The 22,102-nt window shown below is 42.1% G+C and overlaps 1 protein-coding gene across 1 annotated transcript in view; it reads right to left on the minus strand.

The window, feature by feature from the left end:
- Positions 1–4,280: 4,280 nt before the first annotated feature.
- The window catches only part of PSMD1 (proteasome 26S subunit, non-ATPase 1), a 94,291-nt gene continuing 76,469 nt past the window's right edge, over positions 4,281–22,102 (minus strand). Inside the window, exons 20-25 of the mRNA XM_045845697.1 lie at positions 18,326–18,495; positions 16,613–16,705; positions 12,870–12,956; positions 12,211–12,357; positions 6,460–6,615; positions 4,281–4,502 (exon numbers count right to left, since the gene is read on the minus strand). Coding sequence (XP_045701653.1) covers positions 6,469–6,615; positions 12,211–12,357; positions 12,870–12,956; positions 16,613–16,705; positions 18,326–18,495 — 644 coding nt within the window. The 3' untranslated portion in view covers positions 4,281–4,502; positions 6,460–6,468. The remainder of the gene's footprint in view (positions 4,503–6,459; positions 6,616–12,210; positions 12,358–12,869; positions 12,957–16,612; positions 16,706–18,325; positions 18,496–22,102) is intronic.

Genomic DNA, 22,102 nt, shown 5'->3' on the forward strand with positions numbered 1-22,102 from the left:
GAAAACAAAAGTCCTGCACACGCGGGAAACCTTGCGTCGCCTCGCCAACCACGTGCCGCACACGCCCGAGAGCTGCTGGGAGGTGACCGATCCCTGGTGCTGACGGTGAGGTGTAATGAACACCCCCACCTGGCTTCTCACACGGGAACGAAGGGAGGAACTTGCTCAGAGAGTGGCCGGTCCCCCACCCTCATTTTGGAGAGGCTAGTTCACACCCAGCCCCAGCAGGAAGCCTTGGAGGCTTGTAAACCTCTTGGATCTTTTGAACATGGAGCGGGGCTTCTGAGAGACCGTGGCCCGAGTCAGGGCCTGCGCACACCAGGTCCTGGGGCTGCTACTGGACAGGAAACTCTTCGTCTCTGTCCACCTCTGGGCCAAGCCCCAGCTCTGTGCAATGCCCGAGATCTCGGAAGGTAAATCTCCTGGGTGCAATTTGATGATAAATAACTAACTTTGATCTGGAAAGCCCTGAGTGCAGGCAGCAAAGGAGCCGCACAGTCAGCACGCAGAGAGGAAGTGCCCATTGGCAGTGGACTGCGGTGGGGGTTTGCAAATGCTGCTTCTGGGGGCAACCCCTCTCTGCAACGGCATTCTGGCCTCGTACGGAGGAGGCCCCCCAACTTGGAGCAGAACGTGGGTACCGGATAGGTGAAGAAGTGGCTCCTTTGCCTTGTCTGTTGCTGGTTTGGATGAGACAAGCCCAGAGACCAGCTTAATGAAAAGGTCGACTGAAAACGCGACTGTGGAAAGGGCTCTTGATGTGGAACAGGTCACTTCGCTCTCGAGTGTCCTCAGGGGCAACTCGAGGGGTTGGGCCATACCACGATGACTCAGACAAAACTTAGTGGATGCCTACGGGCGTGGCAGGGACTTTAACACAGATGATCTCAAGACCACGGCACCCACCTCATGGGGTCATTGTCAGAATACATAGGTAGACGCATGTGATTCTGAGCAGTGTCCCGCATATAGCAGGCACGGAGTATTAGCCGCTATCATTAACTCCCTGCCGTCACTGTGAGGCGGACACCATTTTCTCTGTATAGACGAGGAAACCACTAAGGAACGCGATCAGGATCTGAACCCAAGTCCACTACCTCCCCTGTATGCAGTTTGGCTTAGAAGGGTCCTCAAGCTTTTCATTGCAAAAAATGAGAGCCTAGCAAAGGAACTGGAGCTCTAGAAACAGTCAAGCTAAACACCTCCCAAGGGATTTTCTGTAGAGCGTGGAAGTGTGTCTCACTTATGATGAAGACAAGGGTGTCGGGGAGGGTCTGAGACAGAGTCACAAAACCTTCTTTGCCCAAGCCCACTCCTTTTCTTCTTGTACCAGGTTTCGGAGACATGACCTTGCCTACGCACACACAGAGAAAAGCCAGGCTTCCCAAAGAGTAAAGCCGCCTGAGAAACAGCCCTCAGCAGAAGCATTAGTCACTGCAGAAGAGGAATAGGAAGCGACAAGCAGATCCCTGGGGAGGGCAGCTCTAACGCAGATGAATTAATCACTAAGCACATTAATCCATGTGCTTATGGACCGATGGTTCTTCGTGCTCGTGCGTGGTGACAATATATGGTGATGGGAACAACAGGGGCCAATACTGGGTGCGGGAAAGCAGAAAGACCTGGTCCAGTTCTGGTGGGGAAGCGGCATGGGGGTTGTTTCTTGAAGTCCCTGTAAATCAAGACCTAAAGACTTGGAGGATGGGAGTGGAGACAGGAGGTTCAGAACTTTGGTTCTTGAACTTAATTTGTTCTGGAAGGTTGTTCAAAAAAAACCACAAAAGACAGATCATGCCTGAGCGACCCGTGACTGATCACACAGGCATCAGCATGAAAGGGCTGTCAGCCTGAGAACTGAATTGCTTGGGATGGGAGGTGTTTGAGACCCGAGGTTGGACTGGACTTCAGGCAGAGGGAGCGATACACGCAGAGGCTAGCGGGTGACAGGAAGCCGGAATCTCCAGAGGAAGTGGAAGTGGTTCTGAGCGGGAGGTGGGGGAAGAGCGAAGAGGTGGGAGGCAGGGGAGGGAGCCGCAGCTCAAGTCCTGTAGTAGCTTTGCACGCATCGTCAAGCACTTGGCATTATTCAACAAAGAGCTGCTGCAAGATTTTTAAGGGGAGTATGTCTTGCATTTTAAAAAGATCGATTTTGGAGAATTAAAGTGGGCCAAGTCTAAACTAAAGGGAAATATTAATTAAGTGCTTGAACTAGGGGCAGTGAACAGTGGGGGAGGGTGGGTGAACCAGGTATTTCAGAGGGGTCAAGGGTGAAGCCCGGGTTTCCGGTGTGGACCACCCGTTGGAGGCGCTGTCATTGGCCCCAAGGGGAGAAACAGGAGGCTGGATGTGTTTTGGATCTCCTGTTCTCGCTGCCCAGGGGTTGGATGTGAGCCAGCTCACATGAAGGGTGTGGGAGGGATGGGGAGTGGGAGTCACCAGCACAAAGGCAGTGAATGGAGGTGCGGGATGGGTGAAATTGCTTGGAGGGCGGGCAGAAGGAAAAGACCCAAATTCTGAGAAGGCTGGAGTTGAAAAGCAAGACAGAGGGAGCGGGATCGGCCAAAGAGCCCAAGAATCCCTGCACAAAGAAACGTCCAGTTAAGGATAAACATTTATTCACTCTGTTAAACAAAGGGAAGGTCAGGGGCAGCAGGAGAAGACTGGACCTGGACATCAAGGGAGGAGTACTGTTAAAAGGCAGAGCCAGCGGTCACCCTTATCTGCACATGGGTGGGGGAAAGATGGTTCCAGAATTCAGTCCAGTCCGAGAAATCAGTTGCTTTCCATCTGGGCATCCCACCAGCCTTCAACCCTGAAACAGGGTGCCAGTGGGATTAATTGTGGCCATTCTCTCGTTTCTTCCGTTGAATGTGTCAATTCTAGCTCCAATCCTGTCCTCATACCCGACTTATTTCACCCTGTCCTAGTTCACCTTGCATTTCTTTGCTTCTTGGTTATCTCTCAGTGCTATATTCTTCCTAGAAAATCGGGGAGAAAAAAAACCTTCGGTGAGTCTCATCATGATCTGACCCAAGTGGCCATTTTACTTCATAGCGTGTATTTTTAAAAGCTTGAACCTCGAGATTTAAGACCAAAATATAAATTCTAAATTGTGCTGCGCACCAGGAACTAGTATTGCCTGCTCCCTGAAGTTCCGATTATTCTGGGAGAAAGTTAGTAACTTTGGCCTGAAGCCAGGGAATGTACCCCCTCTCCCAGATTACTCAATTTTGGACAGTGACATCATTGAGACTTCTGTTTTTTAAACATTTCATATATTAAAGGAAATGTTAGAGATAACTGTCTGAAACGCAAGCAATGTTAGGAGCTTGAACAGGAAGGACATAGCTAATTAGTGTCTAGGAAATGAGATCATATCTTTTATAGAATCATCTGATATTGAGGAAACAGGGAATTTACAAAGGAGGGGGTATACAATGAAATTAACCAACGAGTGAGCCATCCTTTGGCATCACTAACCTTTAGACCTGGACCTAACGATACAGCTGCAGTAGTTGAATGTATTAGGGCTGATCTACCCAAGAGTTTGTTTCCTCTAGTAATTTTTTTTTCAGACTCAATAGGCTATGTCCTAAATTAAGAAGTGAAAGAATCAAGACTGCAGCAAAGAACCATTCATGTGTAAGTGTTAGAAACGACCTACTTTTATACAACTGAAGACCAGGACACAAAACCCTTGCACGGCCCCCCCCCCGCCCCCCCATCTAGCTCTTGTTGCCACAGCCCCGTGAATCAGAGGTGCACTCCATGTGCCAAGGACACGAGAAGGGAGAGTTGTCAGAGCAACGACTGTGCTGCTTATTTCAAAAGCTCAGCATCCAAAAAAGGCCGGGTAATACAGAAATCAAATGTGTACTTCTCAAATCTCACCAAACTGTATACACTTCGAATTTCTGCATCTTATTACATTAGAAATACCTCAATCTAAAAAAAAAACCAAACATGAAAAAAGGTGGAAAAGGACAAAAAAGACACATCATCAGATCCTATAGCTAAATGAAGTGAAATAATTTACATCTATTATCCTTAACAAAGTCAAACCCAGGAAATAAGCAAAGCTTATTAAAAAAAAAGTGTCTGAACTACCTATACAGACTCCATTTCCCTCGGATCATCAAAGGGACTTTGATCAAGGACTTAGCTCTTTGGGTTTAGGCATTTCATGGTGTGTGTGTGTGGGGAAGGGCATTAGATCCATTTATTTAAAATCCAGGCTGAAAACAAACAAACAAACAAACAAACAAACAAACAAACTCTTGTCCATCTGGAAATTTTAGCATATTTATTTGAAAACCAAGTTCTGTGAAAGAGTACACGAAACAGTCATATATCTTTCTCCTCGACCGTGGGCTTGGAGACAGGTTCTTCAGCCAGCGCGGACGTAATGGTACATGCAGTGAATAGCAGGTCTGAACATGAACTTCCTCACAGGCATTTCCGACAGGAGCCTGGACAACTTTCTTTAGATGAGCAATGAGATCCTGGGGAAGGGGAGAAAGGAAGGGAAGCTAGCGTCATTCTTTCTTTTAAAATCATAAAAAAAAAAAGATTTTATTTATTTATTTTTAGAGAGGGGGAAGGGAAAGAGAAAGAGAGGGAGAGAAACATCAATGTTTGGTTGCCTCTTGCACACCCCCTACTGGGGATCTGGCCCACAACCCAGGCAACTGTCCTGACTGGGAACTGAACCAGTGACCCTTTGGTTCGCGGACCTTGCTCAATCCACTGAGCTACAGCAGCCAGGACTAAAATCATTCCTTTTTCTTTTAAACTATTAGCTGTTGAAGTCTAAAACTAGCCCTTAACCCTGCCTATCTGGTTCTAATATGCCAGTTTCTGCTAAGATAGACTCCAGTTTCCCAACTTCCACTGGGCTGAATATTTTATCCTTTTGAAAATTAACAAGAATCTAACTTAAACTTCCAAGCCATCTTGTAGTAACTGCCGTGAAAGACTTCACCGGGGGCTGGTTTTCAGTCAGGTGCTGTGACAGGCTGGGGGGGCTGGCGGGAGTCAGTTCTGTGGGGACTGAGGGCTCGAGGTGTCAGTACTGCCATGTGCTGGCTGGGGAAGCTTAGGGAACCACCAAGGTTTCCTGAAAAGAGAAATTCTCTGAAAGGGAATTTGCAAGAGCAAGTTTAAGAGCAAGGAAGTTCGTATACATCATCCTCGCTCTAAGGTCCAAACTGTCTCTCAGAGGCTTGGAAACATTTCCCTACTGTAATGGCAGGGTTTCTGCATATGTAAATGGCATTCCCACAAAGGCTTTCATTAACTGCTAGTCAGTGTGTAACGCTTCTTATGGTGCTGGATTTGCAACCTTACATTTAAATGTATTTTTCTTTTGTCATAAATACTGTTCTTACTTTCTTCGTTTGTCTTACAATGTACTGATACTGGGATGGAATTAGGGAGCCTTGATTATACATTTTATTTATTTCAAATACTTAGAAAGAAGAATTTATGTATTTTTTAGAGAGAGGAGAAGGAAGAGAGAAGAGTGTCAGAGGGAGATCGTTCAACCGCCTTCGCACGCCCCCAACCGGGGCCTGGCCTGCAAGCGAGGCGCGCGCTCTAACCAGGAACTGAACCAGCATCCGTTCGTTCCCAGATGGTGCCCAGCCCACTGAGCCAGACCAGTGAGGGCCGACTATACATTTTATGTGCACCTTCAAATATGTGATGACCATTCAAAAAATGCGGGGAATATGAATGACAATTTTTCAAATTAAATTATTCCATCTGAAGACCACCCCTTTCAACACTGTTACAACCCTGGCATAATAATAATCTTTTTCAACTGGACAAAGCTTTTATAGTCTAATTGACTCCAAAGCACCCATAGGCCCTGTCTCTTACACACATCAGATGTTCGATAGTTTCGCTGAATAAATGAATGTTAAGGGCTTTTGGTGCCAAGAGTATTGCCAACGGAGAGGGAGAGAGGAGTCAGTGGGACGTCCGGGTCTGTGCTACTCCAGGCGTAGTCTGCGGACCAGCGCTGGCCCACGAACAGTAACTAATCTACAAGGGGCTTACATCTGAATGCAAAGCACCTCCATCGCTGAGCAAACTTTCAGTGTAGCAGACTTCTTTCGGGGTGAGCAGGAAGCAAGGCCTTTTTCATAAAAGAAGCACTAAGCAGATTTACATTCTGAAGCAAGCTCTCTACCTCTCCATGGACCTATAAAAACAGTCTGCGGACTGGCTACTTTTAACAGCAACGGTAGTTTGCTATAGGGTAGAATCAAAATAGAAAGAAAAAGGAATTGGCTGTTACAACGGCAAGAAGAGGTCCAAAAAAGAGGGTGGTTAATACTGTTTAGGTAAACAGAGACTGAGCACGAAAGCAAGGGAAAAACTGAGACAATGTCCCTGCATAAAACATTTGTGAAGAATTGACAGAGATTCCCCTTGATGTACAATATTCACACACACCTGTGGTCCTTAATCATCAATATACTCAAACGGTTCTGGGGGTTCAGGCTCTTGCTCCTCCTCTTCGATTTTGGGGCCATGGGCTGCCACAGGTTCCACTAGCTCTTCAATGTCTTCACTGGTGTCCTTCAGAATGATGATGCCTCCGATGGACAGCTGTCAACACAGAGCAGGGGATGAAGAGGCACGAGCTCCACTCACATTCCGGAGGGCTGCAGAGTCTAGCGGGCACGTCTGTGAGGCAGCACTGCACAGCTGCCCGCACCGTACCAGGCGGGCCAGGAGACCTGCACGCTGTGCCTGTGTGGTGCCGCACTGCTGACTTAACCGCATGTTCAACTGTGGGAGGAGGCTAACATCTTCCTGACCCAGTGTTTTAGGTGAGTTTGAGGCTTGAATGTCAGCGTACATTACAAAGGACAGAGATAACTGTCATCTACAAGGAGTATTTAACCCAGTGGCTCTAGATGGTAGAGTAAGTGGTATTGTTCTATCTGAATAATGTGTCCTAATTTAAGAATAGTATTTCATGACCTGGCTGGTGCGGCTCAGTGGATTTTGTGCCAGCCTGAGAACTGAAAGGTCGCTGGTTTGATTCCCACTCAGAGCACACACCTGGGTAGTGGGCCAGGTCCCCGGTAGGGGGTGTACAGGAGGCAACCACACATTGATGTTTTTCTCCCTCTCTTCCCCTCTAAAAATAAATAAATAAAATTAAAAAAAAAAAGTATTTCCCAGGACTAGCCTCCGTCTGACTGCAGGGAGAATGTTTATTGTCCAAATATGGTATTCTAATAGCACATTCTAGTACCACACTTTGCTACTCAACTGTGGTCCTGGACCAGCAGCATCTTTATTATTTGGGAGCTTGTTAGAAATGCACAGCCCTGGCTGGTGCGGCTCAGTGGACTGAGTGCTGGCCTATGAACCAAAGGGTTGCCCGCTCTCTTCCTGGTCGGGGCACAGGCCTGGGTTGTGGGTCAGGTCCCCAGTCAGGAGCACTCCAGAGGCAACCACACATTGGTGTTTCCCTCTCTCTCTTTCCCTTCCCCTCTCTAAAAATAAATAAATGGAATCTTAAAAAAAAAAAAAAGGTGCATAAAACTTGGCCCTATCCTAGATCTACAGAATCCACATTTTACCAAGATCTCCAGGTGATCTGTATGCACATTAAAGTTTGAGAAGCACACTAGTCTAACAGACACTTTATTATTTATGAGAAAACTATTACTTTGGGCACAAAAGACAATCCACAAATAAAAAGTCAATTTTTTCTCCAGCAATTTCCGAATGATAGAACAACATAAATACAACAGATATCTGACTGCTTTTCACTTTAATCTACAAAACCTTGTGATGTACAATGAAGAGCTTATTAAGCCTTCTCCCAAACGTATTAGCAGAAGGTAAATCACACACCAAACTCTGGTGTGCTAATCTTATTCTATTTGCTTGCCTGTGTGAAAGGAAATGGAAAGCTGCTCTCTGTAATTAAATCAGTCAACAGTGGGAAAGCACATCTGGAAAAACATATTTCTACCAAAGCACATTACTAGGAAGAAAAGGAAACACAAGAACATTAGTTAAATGGTTCACATATGTATAAGCATCTCTGCAGTTCAACCTAATCTGATTTTTAACTCATCAGAACTCTCTCCTGCCACGCAATAAAACTGGTGTGCCTTCATGAGCTTCTAAACTGTTTTCCTTTTCTCAACACACACACACATATCAGGGCACATTAATCTAGAACTTTTGCCCTTAAAAAGTTTGCTTTTTTTGAAGAGGAGCCATTTTATGAGTGGACCTTACCTTCACTAGCAGCAGTCATCCACGAACAGCCAGGGCCCACGGCCACTGTCCTAATACTCCATGGCCTAAAAGTTTACTCAAACCTTCTGAAGGACCACATGGAAATTAATGTTTTACTAAACAGAAGAAAATCCCCATGCTCACAAAGGATGCCCTACAGTTTAGACACATGGTTCCCAGTTATAATTGTACTATTTCATGCTTAAGTTAAATGAAATAACCCAACTCAAATCCTGCAATATAATCACCACATGAAAAGAACTTTTTATAGCTACATGGGTTAGGCTGGTAACAAATTCTCTTAAATATTCTTTTACCTCTCTCTTTCTGGGAACACATCATCCCATTCTGTGAATGTTCGTGTGCCTTACAGTATTCCACAGGCCTGAGGTTCTGTTCAACCTCCTCCACCCTTTTGTGGAGGCTGCTCCTCAACCACCTACCTTCAAGTTTGCTCAACTCTGCTTACAAGTTATTGAACTCCAGTGAATTTTTTATTTGCTTTATTTTTCAAATCCAGAATTCTATTTTTAATAGTTTCCCCCCCGATATTCAAGATTTAAAAAATTTTAAATTGTTGTTTAACAACAGCTGCCCCCCCCATTCTCCCTGTCCCACCCCCCCCCCACCTCCCACCCTCAACCCTAACCCCCACTGGCTTTGTCCACGGGTCCTTCATACATGTTCCTTGGTGACTCTTTTTCTTTCCCCCGTTGCACCAAGAAATTTGAAAACCTGGGTGAAATGGACAAATTTCTAGAAAAATATAATTTGCCAAAACTGAATGAAGAAGCAGCAGAAAGCCTGAATAAATCAATAACAGCTGATGAAATTGAAGCAGTAATAAAAAAACTCCTGGCACACAAAAGCCCTGGATTGTATGGTTTCACAGAAGAGTTTTACAAAACATTTAAGGAAGAGCTAACCGCTATCCTTCTCAGATTATTCCAAAAAATCCAAGAGGGGAAACTCTCAAACTCTTTTTATGAGGCCAGCACCATCCTAGTCCCCAAACCAGATAAAGACACAAGAAAGAAAACTACAGGCCAATATCACTGGTGAACACAGATGCTAAAATCCTCAACAAAACATTGGCAAACCACATCTAGCAATACACATGATATACCAAAAAGATGATACACTATGATCAAGTGAGATTCATCCCAGGGATGCACGGATGGTACAATATTCACAAATCAATACATGCAGTATATTATATAAACTAAAGGAAGACAAAAATCACATGATCATATCAACAGATGAAGAAAAACATTTAGTAAGGTACAGCACCCATTTATGATAAAAACACTCAGCAAAGTGGAAGTAGAGGGAGCATAGCTCAACACAATAAAGGCCATATATGAGAGACCTACAGCTAACATCATAATCAATGGGCAAAAACTAAAAGCTTTCCCACTAAGATGAGGAACAAGATAAGGATGTCTGCTTTCACCACTCCTATTCAACATAGTATTGGAAGTCCCAGCCACAGTGATCAGACAAGAAAAAGAAATAAAAGACATCCAAATTGGAAAGGAGGAAGCAAAACTGTCATTGTTTGCAGATGACATGATAGTGTACACAGAAATCCCTATTGATTCCACCAAATAACGACTCAACCTAATAAGTGAATTTGGCAAAAAGTGGAATACAAAGTCAATATTCAGAAACTGAAGGCATTTCTGATAATCACAATTTATTGAGACATCATTTTCATACTTTCCTTTGGTTTTATATACATAGTTCTTTTAGTTCTTAAATAGTTGATTTAGTCTGCCTATTAATTCTAGGCAGAGACAGTTTCTATTATTTTCTTCTCTGTGTATGAGGTATATTTTGTTTCTTTGATTCTGTCTTGTACATTTTTGATGAAAACTGAACATTTGAATAATATAACGCGGCAACTCTAGAAATCAGATCCTGCCCTATCTCTAGGGTATGTCGTTTGCTTTGTGACTTTTCTGAACTGCTTCTACAAAGTCTGTATTTTTGTCATACGGGATCACTAAAGTCTCCACTCAGCTGCTCAGTGGTTGCACAGGGATTTTGTTAAACACCTGGAACCAGTAAGTCTCCCAGCCTTTGCTGAGGGGATGTATGTGTTGTGGCAAAACTCAACAATCAAGCAGGCAACTGGCAACTCTCCCTTAGCCTTCATTTTTTGCGTGCACAGAGACAGCCTTTTGACTCACAGATGAACAAGCTACCCGTTCAGTTCCTTGTCCTGTTGCGACGTCCTCTGACTTACTTTGAGCAAAGGCTCAACGATCATTTAATTTCTAACAAAGACATTCTAGTTTCCTCTTATGGCTTCACAACATTAAGTATATACACTTTGCTGTCTTTTTTTTTTAAGATTTTATTTATTTATTTTTAGGGAGAGGGGAAGGGAGGGAGAAAGGGAGAGAACATCATTCAGTTGCCCTTCACATGCCCCCAAACATACCTGGCCCACAACCTGGGCATGTGCCCTGACCGGGAATTGAACTGGAGACACTGAGCCACACCGATCAGGGTTACTTTGCTATCTTTAATTCTTTATAATTGTTGAAAACACTGGGTGTTGTATACTACTATATCTGTTCTGGATATATGTATGTATATGTATATGATCTCCCACTTCACTGTCAAGAGCAGTTTCTCGATGCTGTTTTAACGCTCTCTCTGTAAACATGCCCCTTAGATGAACTGGGTTGCACATTAGACAGTGACTACATTTAAGATGTCCAATGGAGGTACTATCAATTCATTCACTCAACACTACAGACCAAGTGGTGTTAGGTGCTAGTAAAGCAGGATTAGTAGGAGGTGAGAGGAGATTTCCAAGCTATTCTCTTCCCCTTGGACTGACTGCCTGCTTCTTAAAGATGTCCTGTGACTTGTCACCACCACCAAGTAATATTTACTGAGGATTTGCTATGTGCCAGACATTGTTTTAGGTGTTTTACCTGTAACAATCTATTTAATCTTTACAACATTTGCAGGAGTGGGTAGTATCACCATCCCAGTTTTACAGATGAGGAAAGTGAAACACAAAGAAATTAAACAACTTGTCCTGGTCATATAGTTAAGAAATGGCAGAGTAGAATACAGACTCAGTTCGGCCCAGTTCCAGTTCTTCACCACTAAATACAGCTATTTTCCATCCCTGCCCTTGTCTCTTCCAGTTGGTGGTATAGTCTGGTAAGAAAGACCCCGGCTCAGAACTCTGCATAAGGGTTGCCTTCTACTTACCACCATCAGGGACGACCTTCAAGTTGCTGAGAATGAGTTTACTTTTCTATAAGGAATTAGAAATCTCATTTATGACATTTATGCCCAGGATTTAAATGTATTAAATGTGCCTACTCATGGCTCTCTAGTTTTCTGGATGTAAGAACCAGGGAAATAAGACATTATCATGCTGAAATCTCTGATCATTTGTTTCTAACATAAAACATTCTGCCTTAGAATCAATTAAATGGAAGGACAATCCTTTTATAATTATAAAATTCAATGCTCTAAGTGCTCATGTATTAACTGTATTACCTTTTCCAATCTCTGCCACATTCCTATGAGTTAAGGATGATAATTTTTACCTTAAAGCAGAGGAAATTGAGGCAGAGGGCTTTAGTGTATGACCTAAGGTCACATAGGCTGTAAGTGGTAGAATCAGAATTCAAATTCAGGATGTCTGGCTCTACAGCCTCTGCTCCTAATCACTGTCTTGTATTAGGAACTTCCATGGTGTAAGCCTCTGGTAGATGAAGGACATTTACAGGGTCACACAAAGAACTATCTACATGGTACGGAAGGAAATGTTCTCTCTTTCACTAAGAAATTTATTAGGCTAAAGAGCTTTTCCCAATGCTTTAGATTTATCCTTTTCTGTCACTATTATATTGTCCTATGAATTAATGTCCCTTGGGTATGTAGCAGCTAAGGGCCATTGGTACTTACTGGTTTGAAAGGCTGGTATCTACAGGTCTCTGGCATGGTCAGAACCTTCAGCTGGGCAGGCATAACTCGGGCAGGGTTATCCAATAACTGGAAGTTCGGTTCAGGTTCTTTTTTCTTTTCTTTTTCTTCCTTTTTCTCTGCCTCATCCTAGAAAACATTGAAAAATAGCCCAATACAGGTTCACTTCTGTTCCACATCGCTAAATATTGCTTGACAAATTTACTGAGCAACTATTAGGTACAAAAGGTAGTTAGGATTAGATATAATAATAGAGGTACAACCAAAGTATATCAGACTTGGGGGAGGGAGAGGGTAACTCTACTTGGGGGTAAGAATGATATTTAACTTGGTTTAAAAGGATGAGAAGCCTTTTATAGGAGTAGAGATCAGGGGAAAAAAGGGTCTATTTAATAAATGACACATTTTAGTTGTCATTTCTTCCAAGAACTCATTCCTGATTTGTACTACGAAATATTCTATTTTCATGAATGGATATAATTTTTAAAGTTTCTTCCAATTAAAATGACATGAGTCTTTTTCTTTGAAACAATATAATTATTTAAAGGAAGCCAAGAGTAAGATATAATAATGTTTAAGGAAGAATCTAGACCATACAGAGATAGAGAAATCAACTCATATGACCACCAAATTATACCTACCACTTCCATTTTCTCCTCTTCTTTTTTCTCTTTTTCTTTTTCCTTTTTTTTAGCCTTGGCAGTAATAGATAACACCGCTGTGGAAACCTAGAGGAAGTGAAGAGGGTAAATCTTTGCGACCCCTTATCTACATACAAATGTACAAGTCCAAAAATAACTCAGCCCTACAATACTATCCTGTTTCTTGGCAGTAAGTATCACAAAGAACAAAATAATTGAGGAATAAATCATGGCATTTATTCATGTAATTACTATTATGGTCATCAGGAGAAGCTTTACTTCCCAGAGGTTTGTGTCCAACATAATTCTAATTTTTTTGATCTGCAGCTTACCTTGGATGTGGATTTGCTATCATGAATTTCTGGGAGAGATTTGGGTGCTGTACCCTTTATAACTTTACAGGGAAAGCACTGGAAAACATAAATTTCCTTCAGATTTGGCTGTAAAGATACTCTCACTGAACTAGATACATTGGTAACATACAATGGGTAAGTGATTAGCCTGGAATTATTCTCCTGATGGGCCAAACTGAAATCAAAGGTGAAACCAGGACTGTGAAAGGCTGGGCAGTATTTTTAAACTGACTTTGTTTCAGACCCAAAAGGGAAGGGGCTGAAACATAGCTTATGAAACAAGATGTTGTCATCAAAAGATATTTATCACCCATCACCCTCAAATTAGGTCAATTATGTAATTATCCCTATGTACAAAAAAATGTATAGGAAATAATCAACAACCAGCTAATATGGAACATTTTCTTGAGAGAAAGAATCATTTTCCTAAACATAAGGTATCATAAGGGGTAATTTTACTGAGAAAACTTCAGGGGCAAGTGCGGCTTTCTTTCATTGATAATGTGAGGACACATCTCAATGAGTGCCCTCATACACTGTTGGCAGGAGTACAAATTGATTATATCCATTTAGGAAGAAGTTCAGTGAATACTTATAAAAATAATGTGCATTACTTTTGATCAAGCAATTCCACATCTAAGATCCTAACCTACAGATATATGTGTATAAGTGCACAAATACATGTGTATGAAGACTCTTGTTCCAGTTTCATTTGTAACAGTGATGAATTAGATATAACCTTAAATGCCCACCAGACAGGGAACTGGTACCATAAATAATGGTGTATACATAAAAATATGGCTTTGCAGTATTGGAAAAAATATGATGTATATATATGAAAGTTTTAAAGAGAAATTGTTTAAGTAAAAACAATAAGAAGCAAAACAGTAGAAAACAATTCTATTTGTGGTATGAAAAGTATTGATATATACAGAGAAAACATTTGGAAGAAGTCACAAACTGTGACTCCTGCAACATGGTACTTGAATGACCAGGAAAGAAAAAGCACCTTTCCTTTATCTTCTTGCGTAATGTTAGATTTTACCATAAATATATTACTTTAAAATATAGGAGGAAGTCAGGCGGTTTAGAAGGGTGTGGAGAAGGGGTCTGGTCTGCCACGAGGTCTGGTGTGTAAGGAGATGCCACGTGGTTGGGAGTAAGAGCATGCTACGAGGCCTGGTGTAGCAGAGCAGACTCGCCAGGAAGCCTGCCCGAGGAAGACAGCAGCAGAGCTGATGGAGCTGTGTGGGGACCTGCCTAGCCACCCGGATCTGGATTTGTGAGAGATGCTTGGAGCAGAGCTCTGAATGGGGCTGCTGATCTGCAGACTTCTGCTTTCTTGAAAGATGACCTCCATTAAGATGGTGGCATAGGCAGACATGGTTCACTTCTTTGCACAATCACAACAAAATTACAACTAAAATACAGAACAACCATTGCTCAGAATCGTCAGAAATCAAGTTGAATGGGAGTCTCAGGACTATGGAGTTAAGGAGACCACATCCATCCAGACTGGTGTGACGGGTGCAGATGCAGATGCAGAACAGGCTGGCCCCACGCCCACGTGTGGTAGATAAAAATTCAGGAGGGATGTCTTGGGAGCGAGGAGTCCCAGTCTCACACCAGGTTCTGCAGCCCAGGGTTCCAGTTCCAGGAAGGTTAAGTCCCCACAACTGCTGGCTGCAAAACCCAGCAGGGATTGAGTCTGTGGAAGAATCTGCTCGAGCCCCAAGCAGTTCCTTTTAAAGAACATTCACTTACTCAAGACTCACTCCCTCTGAGCTCTAGCACCAGGGTAGCAGCTTGAAAGGCACCAGTGGTAGACAAGAAGGAACTGAAGTGTCTGGCATCGAGGCGAACAGAGGCCATTGTCCCTTTTCTGGGCACTCTCCCAACAGAGCACACCCAAGCTGCTTTTCCATATGAATGGCCAGTCTTGGACCATACTTCACAACTTTCTAAATCCTCTCAAACAAGCAGCAGCTGGCTGCAGCCTAGATTCATGGCGAGGCTTTGCCTGGGAATCTCCAAGCCCAGCACAAGTAGCAGCCATCTCAGATTGCTCTACAGCTCAGACAGGGTGGCCCCAGGCAGAACACAGGTTGGGTCTGACTTTGGCCTGCATCACCTGGGAACCCAAGGCTCAATGCACCCAGTGGACAGATACAGACCATGTCAGAGCACCACCACCCTGCCCCTGCACAGCTGATCCTCCACGGAGGGCGGATGTTGGTGGTAAGTGGTCACAGCCAATCCTTGCAGTTTACTAGCTTGGGTAAATCCCTCCATTGACCTGCAGACAGCAACCAAAGTTCATCTATAAGAGGAGGGTGTACTCAGCCCACATTATGGGCACACCTTGAGCACCAGCTTGGGATATAGGAGAGGCCATGCCATTGGACCCTGCAGGACACCTACTACATTAGGCCACTGTACCAAGACAGGGAGTCATAGCAGCTCTAATACATGGAAACAAACCCAGGGAGGCTGCCAACATGAGGAGACAAAGAACATGGCCCAAATGAAAGAACAGATCAAAACTCTAGAAAAAGAGGTAAATGAAATGGAGATAAGCAATCTATCAGATGCAGAGTTCAAAACGCTAGTTATAAGGATGCTCAAGGAACTTCGTGAGGACCTCAGGAGCATAAAAAAGATCCAGTCAGAAATGAAGGACGCACTAATTGAAATAAAGAACAGTTTACAGGGAAACAACTGTACAGTGGATGAAGCTGAGAATCAAATCAATGATATGGAACATAATGAAGCGCAAGGCAGCCAATCAGAACAAGAAGAAAAAAGAATCCAAAAAGTGAGGGTAGTATAAATAACTTGTGGGACAACTTTAAGCATTCCAACATTCGCTTCACAGGGTGACAGGAGAAGAGAAAGAGCAAGAAATTGGAAATCTACTTAAAAAAAAAGAATAAAAGAAATGTGCAAGTCTAGGAAGCACAAGAGTCTCAAACAAGATGATGGCAAAGAGGCTCACTCCAAAACATAATATAATTAAAATGCCAAAGGTTAAAGATAAAGAGATGGGAGGGGGTGCGGGGAAATGGGTGAAGAGGTGAGGGGATTAAGAAGTACAAATGGGTAGTTACAGGACAGCCATGGGGATGTAAAGTACAGTGCAGGAAATGGAGTAGCTAAAGAACTTACATGCATGACCCAGGGACCTGCACAGGGTGTGGGACTGCCTGAGGGAGGAGGGGATGCTGGGTGGAGGGGGCAGACAAAGGGGGAAAAATCAGGATGGCTGTAACAGCATAATCAATAACATATAATTAAAAAAAATATTTAACAGAAATCCAAACAAAATGCTGAGTAGCCCCTATATGCTGTTCAAATAAGTACAAATGCTGTTCAAAGGAACAAAGAACCTACCTTTTCCTTTTCTTTTTCTTTTGGTACTTCCAGAGGGGCAGGATATGCAAATGTAGATGGTTTACAGTTTGATTTATACTGAACTTTTGGCATCTGAAGAAATAAAAGAATTTATTTCCTCCATTAAAATCATCAAAATCAAGATTCAAGTATTACAGTCTCTTAACAAGCATACAAATGCAAAGAGCTCCAGGCTAGATGTTCAATTACAGTGCTATTCAATTATGTCATCAATTCTCCCCTTAAAGACAGGTTTTCTTTCAGTGATTAGTTTTGGGGTGCTTTCCTGAAGCTCCGTGCCTTTGAACTGGCATCCCTTTATCTCGTCTTCACTGACCGTGCGCCCTGCTCGGTGGGGTAAGCCCCACTCATGGTGTGAGCATCAGATCAACAATTACCTCCTTGTAAAGTGTTTTGTGATTATCTAGTCTGCACACCTAACTTCCACATCCCTTCCTTGTACCACTAACAACCTATATTAGTGTATATACTGTTTCCACACCATATAATCACACCTTACAAGAGTCTAACATGAGCCTAATGGAAAAGTTAGCTTCATATCACTCATTTGACCAGGTTTAAAGTTCTCTTGTCTGGATTTTTCTGTTTATCCAGTTTGCATTGATAATGAATGGTCATGAGCATCATACATACCAGGACAAGAAATCTTGTCTTTCCACCCCACTTTCATTGTAAACAATGTAAACACAGGTGATAAAGTTGTGGGCCAGAGGAAAAAGTCCCTAAAGACTCTATAAGATGTTTAACCATAATGTTAAAAGTTAGGGACTGGGGAACCAAAGATTCTTGTTTTGAGAGTTAAACTGCTCAATATTCATACATGTGAATACTTTAATGCCAAAATGCTTAAAGGATAATTTGCTGGACAGTTATACTAGAAAAAAAAATCAATAAAATAATCTTTATCAGCCATTTTTTTTTGCCTAAAAATTTTCCACTCTGAAAACTTAATAGAACATTTTAACAACAGTGATGACCAGATTTAAGAGTTATTTAAAGGTCAAAAAGACCTATGAGAGGATGGGAGAACAAGACAGTGATGATGGAGGAGCCATAGGACTGAGGAAGAACTAAGTACATACAAGCCCTATATTTAAAAAAAAAAAGGGATGGCCTTGATTTAAGTCACTAGGTTCCATCAGATTTCCTGGTCCTCACTGTTGGCTTTGCTTTCTGCCACAATCAAAGGGACACCCTCCTATTTTGATTTCCCTTCAGTAATAATCCTTTCCCCCATCAAATGCCCTAGCATCAAATAACTCTGAAAAATGTCCTTGTCCAAAACCTTCATTCCTTATCTAGTTTAGGTCCTCTTTCTTCCTTGCCCAGATTGTTGCAACAGCATTGTAACAGATTTCCACTATACCAAAATGATGTTTCTAGAATGCAAACCCCATCATATTATTTACCTACATGAAATCCTTCAGCAGCTCCCAAAGCCTTTTCATACTTTATATTTTGCCCCTTCTCTTACCATTCCCTCTCAATTGGTTTTACTAAGGTTACGAAGTTATTAAGAAGACTTGAGTTTTAAAACTTCCACCCAATAAGGTGGTAACTGAATTTGAAGGGGAAATACTTTATTGATGGAATGCTAACTCATTTTTAAAATTTCATGAAAATACTCGAGTGGATGGTGAACGGAACATGGCGAGGAAGATACACTATAAAACTGAGGTCTCAGAAGCATACCTTTAAGTCCTTGTTAAGGCCAATGACGCAGGTAGGGGTATAAGCCAATGACAGGAAGTGTGAAAGAGGAAACCAGAACCAGAACTGGGTAAAGACAAGGACGCCAACCACAGAAGGCATATGGGTGTGCCCGGTTCTGGACTGCAAGGAGATTGTGACATTATGGCCACCTGCAGAAAAAGAGAGAAACCATGAACATGAATCCAACAGGGAAATAATAATAAAGATTTTTAAGTACTGCACTAGGGAAGCATATGGTGATTATTTGAAGAGTATAGTTCATAAAATATAATATAGAATTACTGGAATTAGTTAGCCATTGAGCTATTCAGGGTCTCCAAAACTGGAAGTGCTGTATTTTAAATGAACTCAGGGTAAATCTAGATCTTTCTATAGAGGGAGGCATTTTTCAAAAACTAAGCTTGAAGGGCATCAAAACTGCATATGCTAAATTAAATATTAATCTGTATTATACCCTGGCTATTAATGTACTAATAAAAAGTAAAGACCCTGGCCAAGTAGCTTAGTTGGCTGGAGCACTGTCCTGATGCGCCAAGGCTATGGATCCAATCCCCTGTTGAGGCATGTACAGGAAGCAACCAATGAATGCATAAATGGGTGGGACAACAAATCAATGTTTCTCTCTCTCTAAAACCAGTAACTAAGAGTTTTAGAACAATTTTAAAAAGTAAAATTTTAACATACATCATATTTACAAGCAACAGCAAAGAGGCAAGCAGTAGATACTGTTTGCTTAATTTTACTTTTCCTGCTTTAGTCATGTCTAAATGCAGGCAGCTCCAGTATTAACTAGCTTTGTGACGCTGGACAAAATCACTTTCCCTCTATTTTTTTTAAATTTGTTGATTTTAGAGAGAGAAAAAGGAAGTGGGAAGGGAAAGCAAGTAGGGGGGAAGGAGGGGGAGGGGGGAAGGGGGGGGAGAGAGAGAGAGAGAGAGAGAGAGAGAGAGAGAGAAACACTGCTTTGTTGTTTCACTTTTTTATGTAGGTATTCATCAGTGGTGTGTTGTATGTGCCCTGACTGAGGATCGAACCTGAAACCTACTCTAACCTGAAACCAACTGAGCTACCTGGCCAGGGCCCATCTTCTCTCTAAAAATCTTTTTCTCCATTGACAAAATGAGGGTTTGAACCCAAGTACTGGAACTACAGCATTACCACTAACCAAATAAATTTTAAATTTCTCATTCTCGATTCAATTGAGAAAAAAAATTTTTTTTAAAGAAAGCACAATACCTAAAAATTCTAATTCTAGTTAATCAGAAGTTTGGGCTGTAGAAATGGTATGCAGCTTGGAACCTGACCTGTTTAGCTACTCACTGCCGTGTCCTCTAGACCATCCCCTGAAGGAGTACAAAGAAAGTTTGAAAGCTAGTAAACAAGAGCTAAAATCCAAGCATCAGCTAGACAGCTGGATCTTTATTGCACTCTGTAACACTGAGATTCTGGGAAGCTATTAGGGGTTGCAAATGGGAATGCCTTTAGGAACCAGTCAGGTAATCAAACGACAAAACTTGGGCTGGAAGAAGTAAGGACTGAAACAAAATGGAAAGTTGAGGTCCTATCTAAAGAGGCCATGTTACTGGGGGTATAAATCTAGGGTCACCAGGTAGTTTTTTCTCTTTTTGAATAAATTTGAATCTGGATTTTATCCAACATTTTGCAAACTCTGCCAGGCAGACAAAACAAAACACGTTTAAGTCAGATTTGGCCCATGGGCTGCTATGTTATAGCCTCTGGTCTTTCTGGTAACATTGTTAATGCTGAACCCCAGAACTCTGAGACACAAACCTTTTAGTTCATATAACATAGCCTATAAAAATGGGACTTGTCACCCTGGCTGGTGTGGCTCATTGCCCACCTGGGAACCAAAAGGTTGTTGGTTTATTCCTGGTCAGAGCATCATGTTGGGTTGTGGGACAGGTCCCCAGTTGATGTTTCTCTCCCTCTATTTCTTCCTCCCTTCACCCCTCTCTAAAAATAAATAAAGAAGACCTTTTTTTAAAAAAGGGACTTGTCTGTGCCTAATCACCATCCTAATTTGAATTCCAATTCTGGATCCTGTGGCTCACATTTTACTTCTCTTAATCTCAGTATCTCACAGATGCCTTCACTGTTTGCTTGGAGTCAGGAAGTGAGTACTAACTTTGCTAAACCAAACAGCATTTAAAGTTTTTATGAGTCAGGGTTCTTCTCTCCAACCAGATAATCTAGATTTTCTTAATACTCTACCACAGGTATTTAAGATTTTATCTGGGAAAAAAAGCAGGTATACTTTAATTTTTTTCCCAACAGGAATGATTTATATACATTTATTGTCTGCTATACTCTTCCCTACTCTAACCACCAAATTCACCAAATGCTTACTATAACCTGAGAATTTTCAACAAATTACTGGAAAAAAAAATCCCAAGGAGCCTCCAGTCCAGAGAAAAAGATGGAACTTGGATAACTAAAACCAGGCATAAAAGTACTATGAAAGATGTACTAAACCTGCGTACTATTGGGAACACAGAGCTGAGCACGGCGCCTACTAACCCGGGGTGAGGACTGGGTGGGAGACAAGAGGGAGGAAAGGCTTTGCAGAGAATGTGATATCTGATCTAACTTTTGAAACTAAATCTCATTTTCTTTGGACTTAGAAACTAGACTAGCTTCTTGTTCTAACAGTCTGAGATTTACTATAAAAGGGAAAGTTTATCCTATTAATAGTGTTTACACAGTTCTAGAAACTTCAGTCATAAACCTTAATTTTGCTTTTCTTCCTGAAGAGACCCAGTCAATGAGTGAGTTCTAATGCCTTCGCTCACTCCTTTGGAGTCGTCCTCTCTAGACCTTCTCTACTACCACTGACTCCCAAGGACAGGCTGCAGAACACAAATTCTTCTAATGCTGCTGCAGCGCAGTTTGGTAGCATAGGATAGGATAGGAACAAAGTAAAAAGGGATAAGAGAATAGTTTGATGCACATAATAGCAAATACAAGAGTATAGAGTTTTATGTATTAAACACTAAAAATACCAAAGGCAAAAACCATTATAAATAAAAAGAGAAATAGAGCAGAAGCATCACACTTGATGTGCTCATGACAAATAAAAACAGACACAAAAAAGTGGCAGGAGAGGGACTGAAAAGAAGGAGGGGAAAACAGAACTTCTAGTAAAGACAGCAGAATAAAGCTAATACATAGAATTACCCTCCTTCAATTCTTATAGAACCTAATACAGCAAAAACCTGCAAACACTGTAGGTTACTAAATGAAAAAGTATAGAGCTGTAGTCTAAAACCACAAACTTCAAAAAGTGGCAGCTAGAAGAAAAAAAAAGGTTGTGGAATAGTGAAATGTTACTCCTAAATCTTATTTAAAAACTGATTATCAAAAGGAGCCAATCTGAAAAGGCTACATACTGTATAATTCCAATTATATAACATTTTGGAAAAGGAAAAACTAGAGTTACAGAGATGGTAAAAAGATGGCAGTTGCCGGGGACTGCGGGGAATCGGGGGAAGGGATGAGGAAGTGGAGCACAGGGACTTTCTAGGGCACTGAAACTATTCTGTACGATGCTGTCATGGTGGATGCACGCTGTTATGCATTTGTCAAAACCCACAGAGAGTGAAGGGATAAAATCCAGCCAATTAAGTGTGAAGCCTTAGTACAGATACCCAGGAAGAAGCAGCAGCAATTAAAAATCATGGTGAGTACTGAATCCATTTAAATACAAAACTAGGCCTAAACTGTGAGGCCTGTATGATT

Source organism: Phyllostomus hastatus, unplaced genomic scaffold (genome assembly GCF_019186645.2).
Source record: "Phyllostomus hastatus isolate PE091 unplaced genomic scaffold, TTU_PhHast_1.1 phas_contig_477, whole genome shotgun sequence".
Classification (NCBI taxonomy): domain Eukaryota; kingdom Metazoa; phylum Chordata; class Mammalia; order Chiroptera; family Phyllostomidae; genus Phyllostomus; species Phyllostomus hastatus.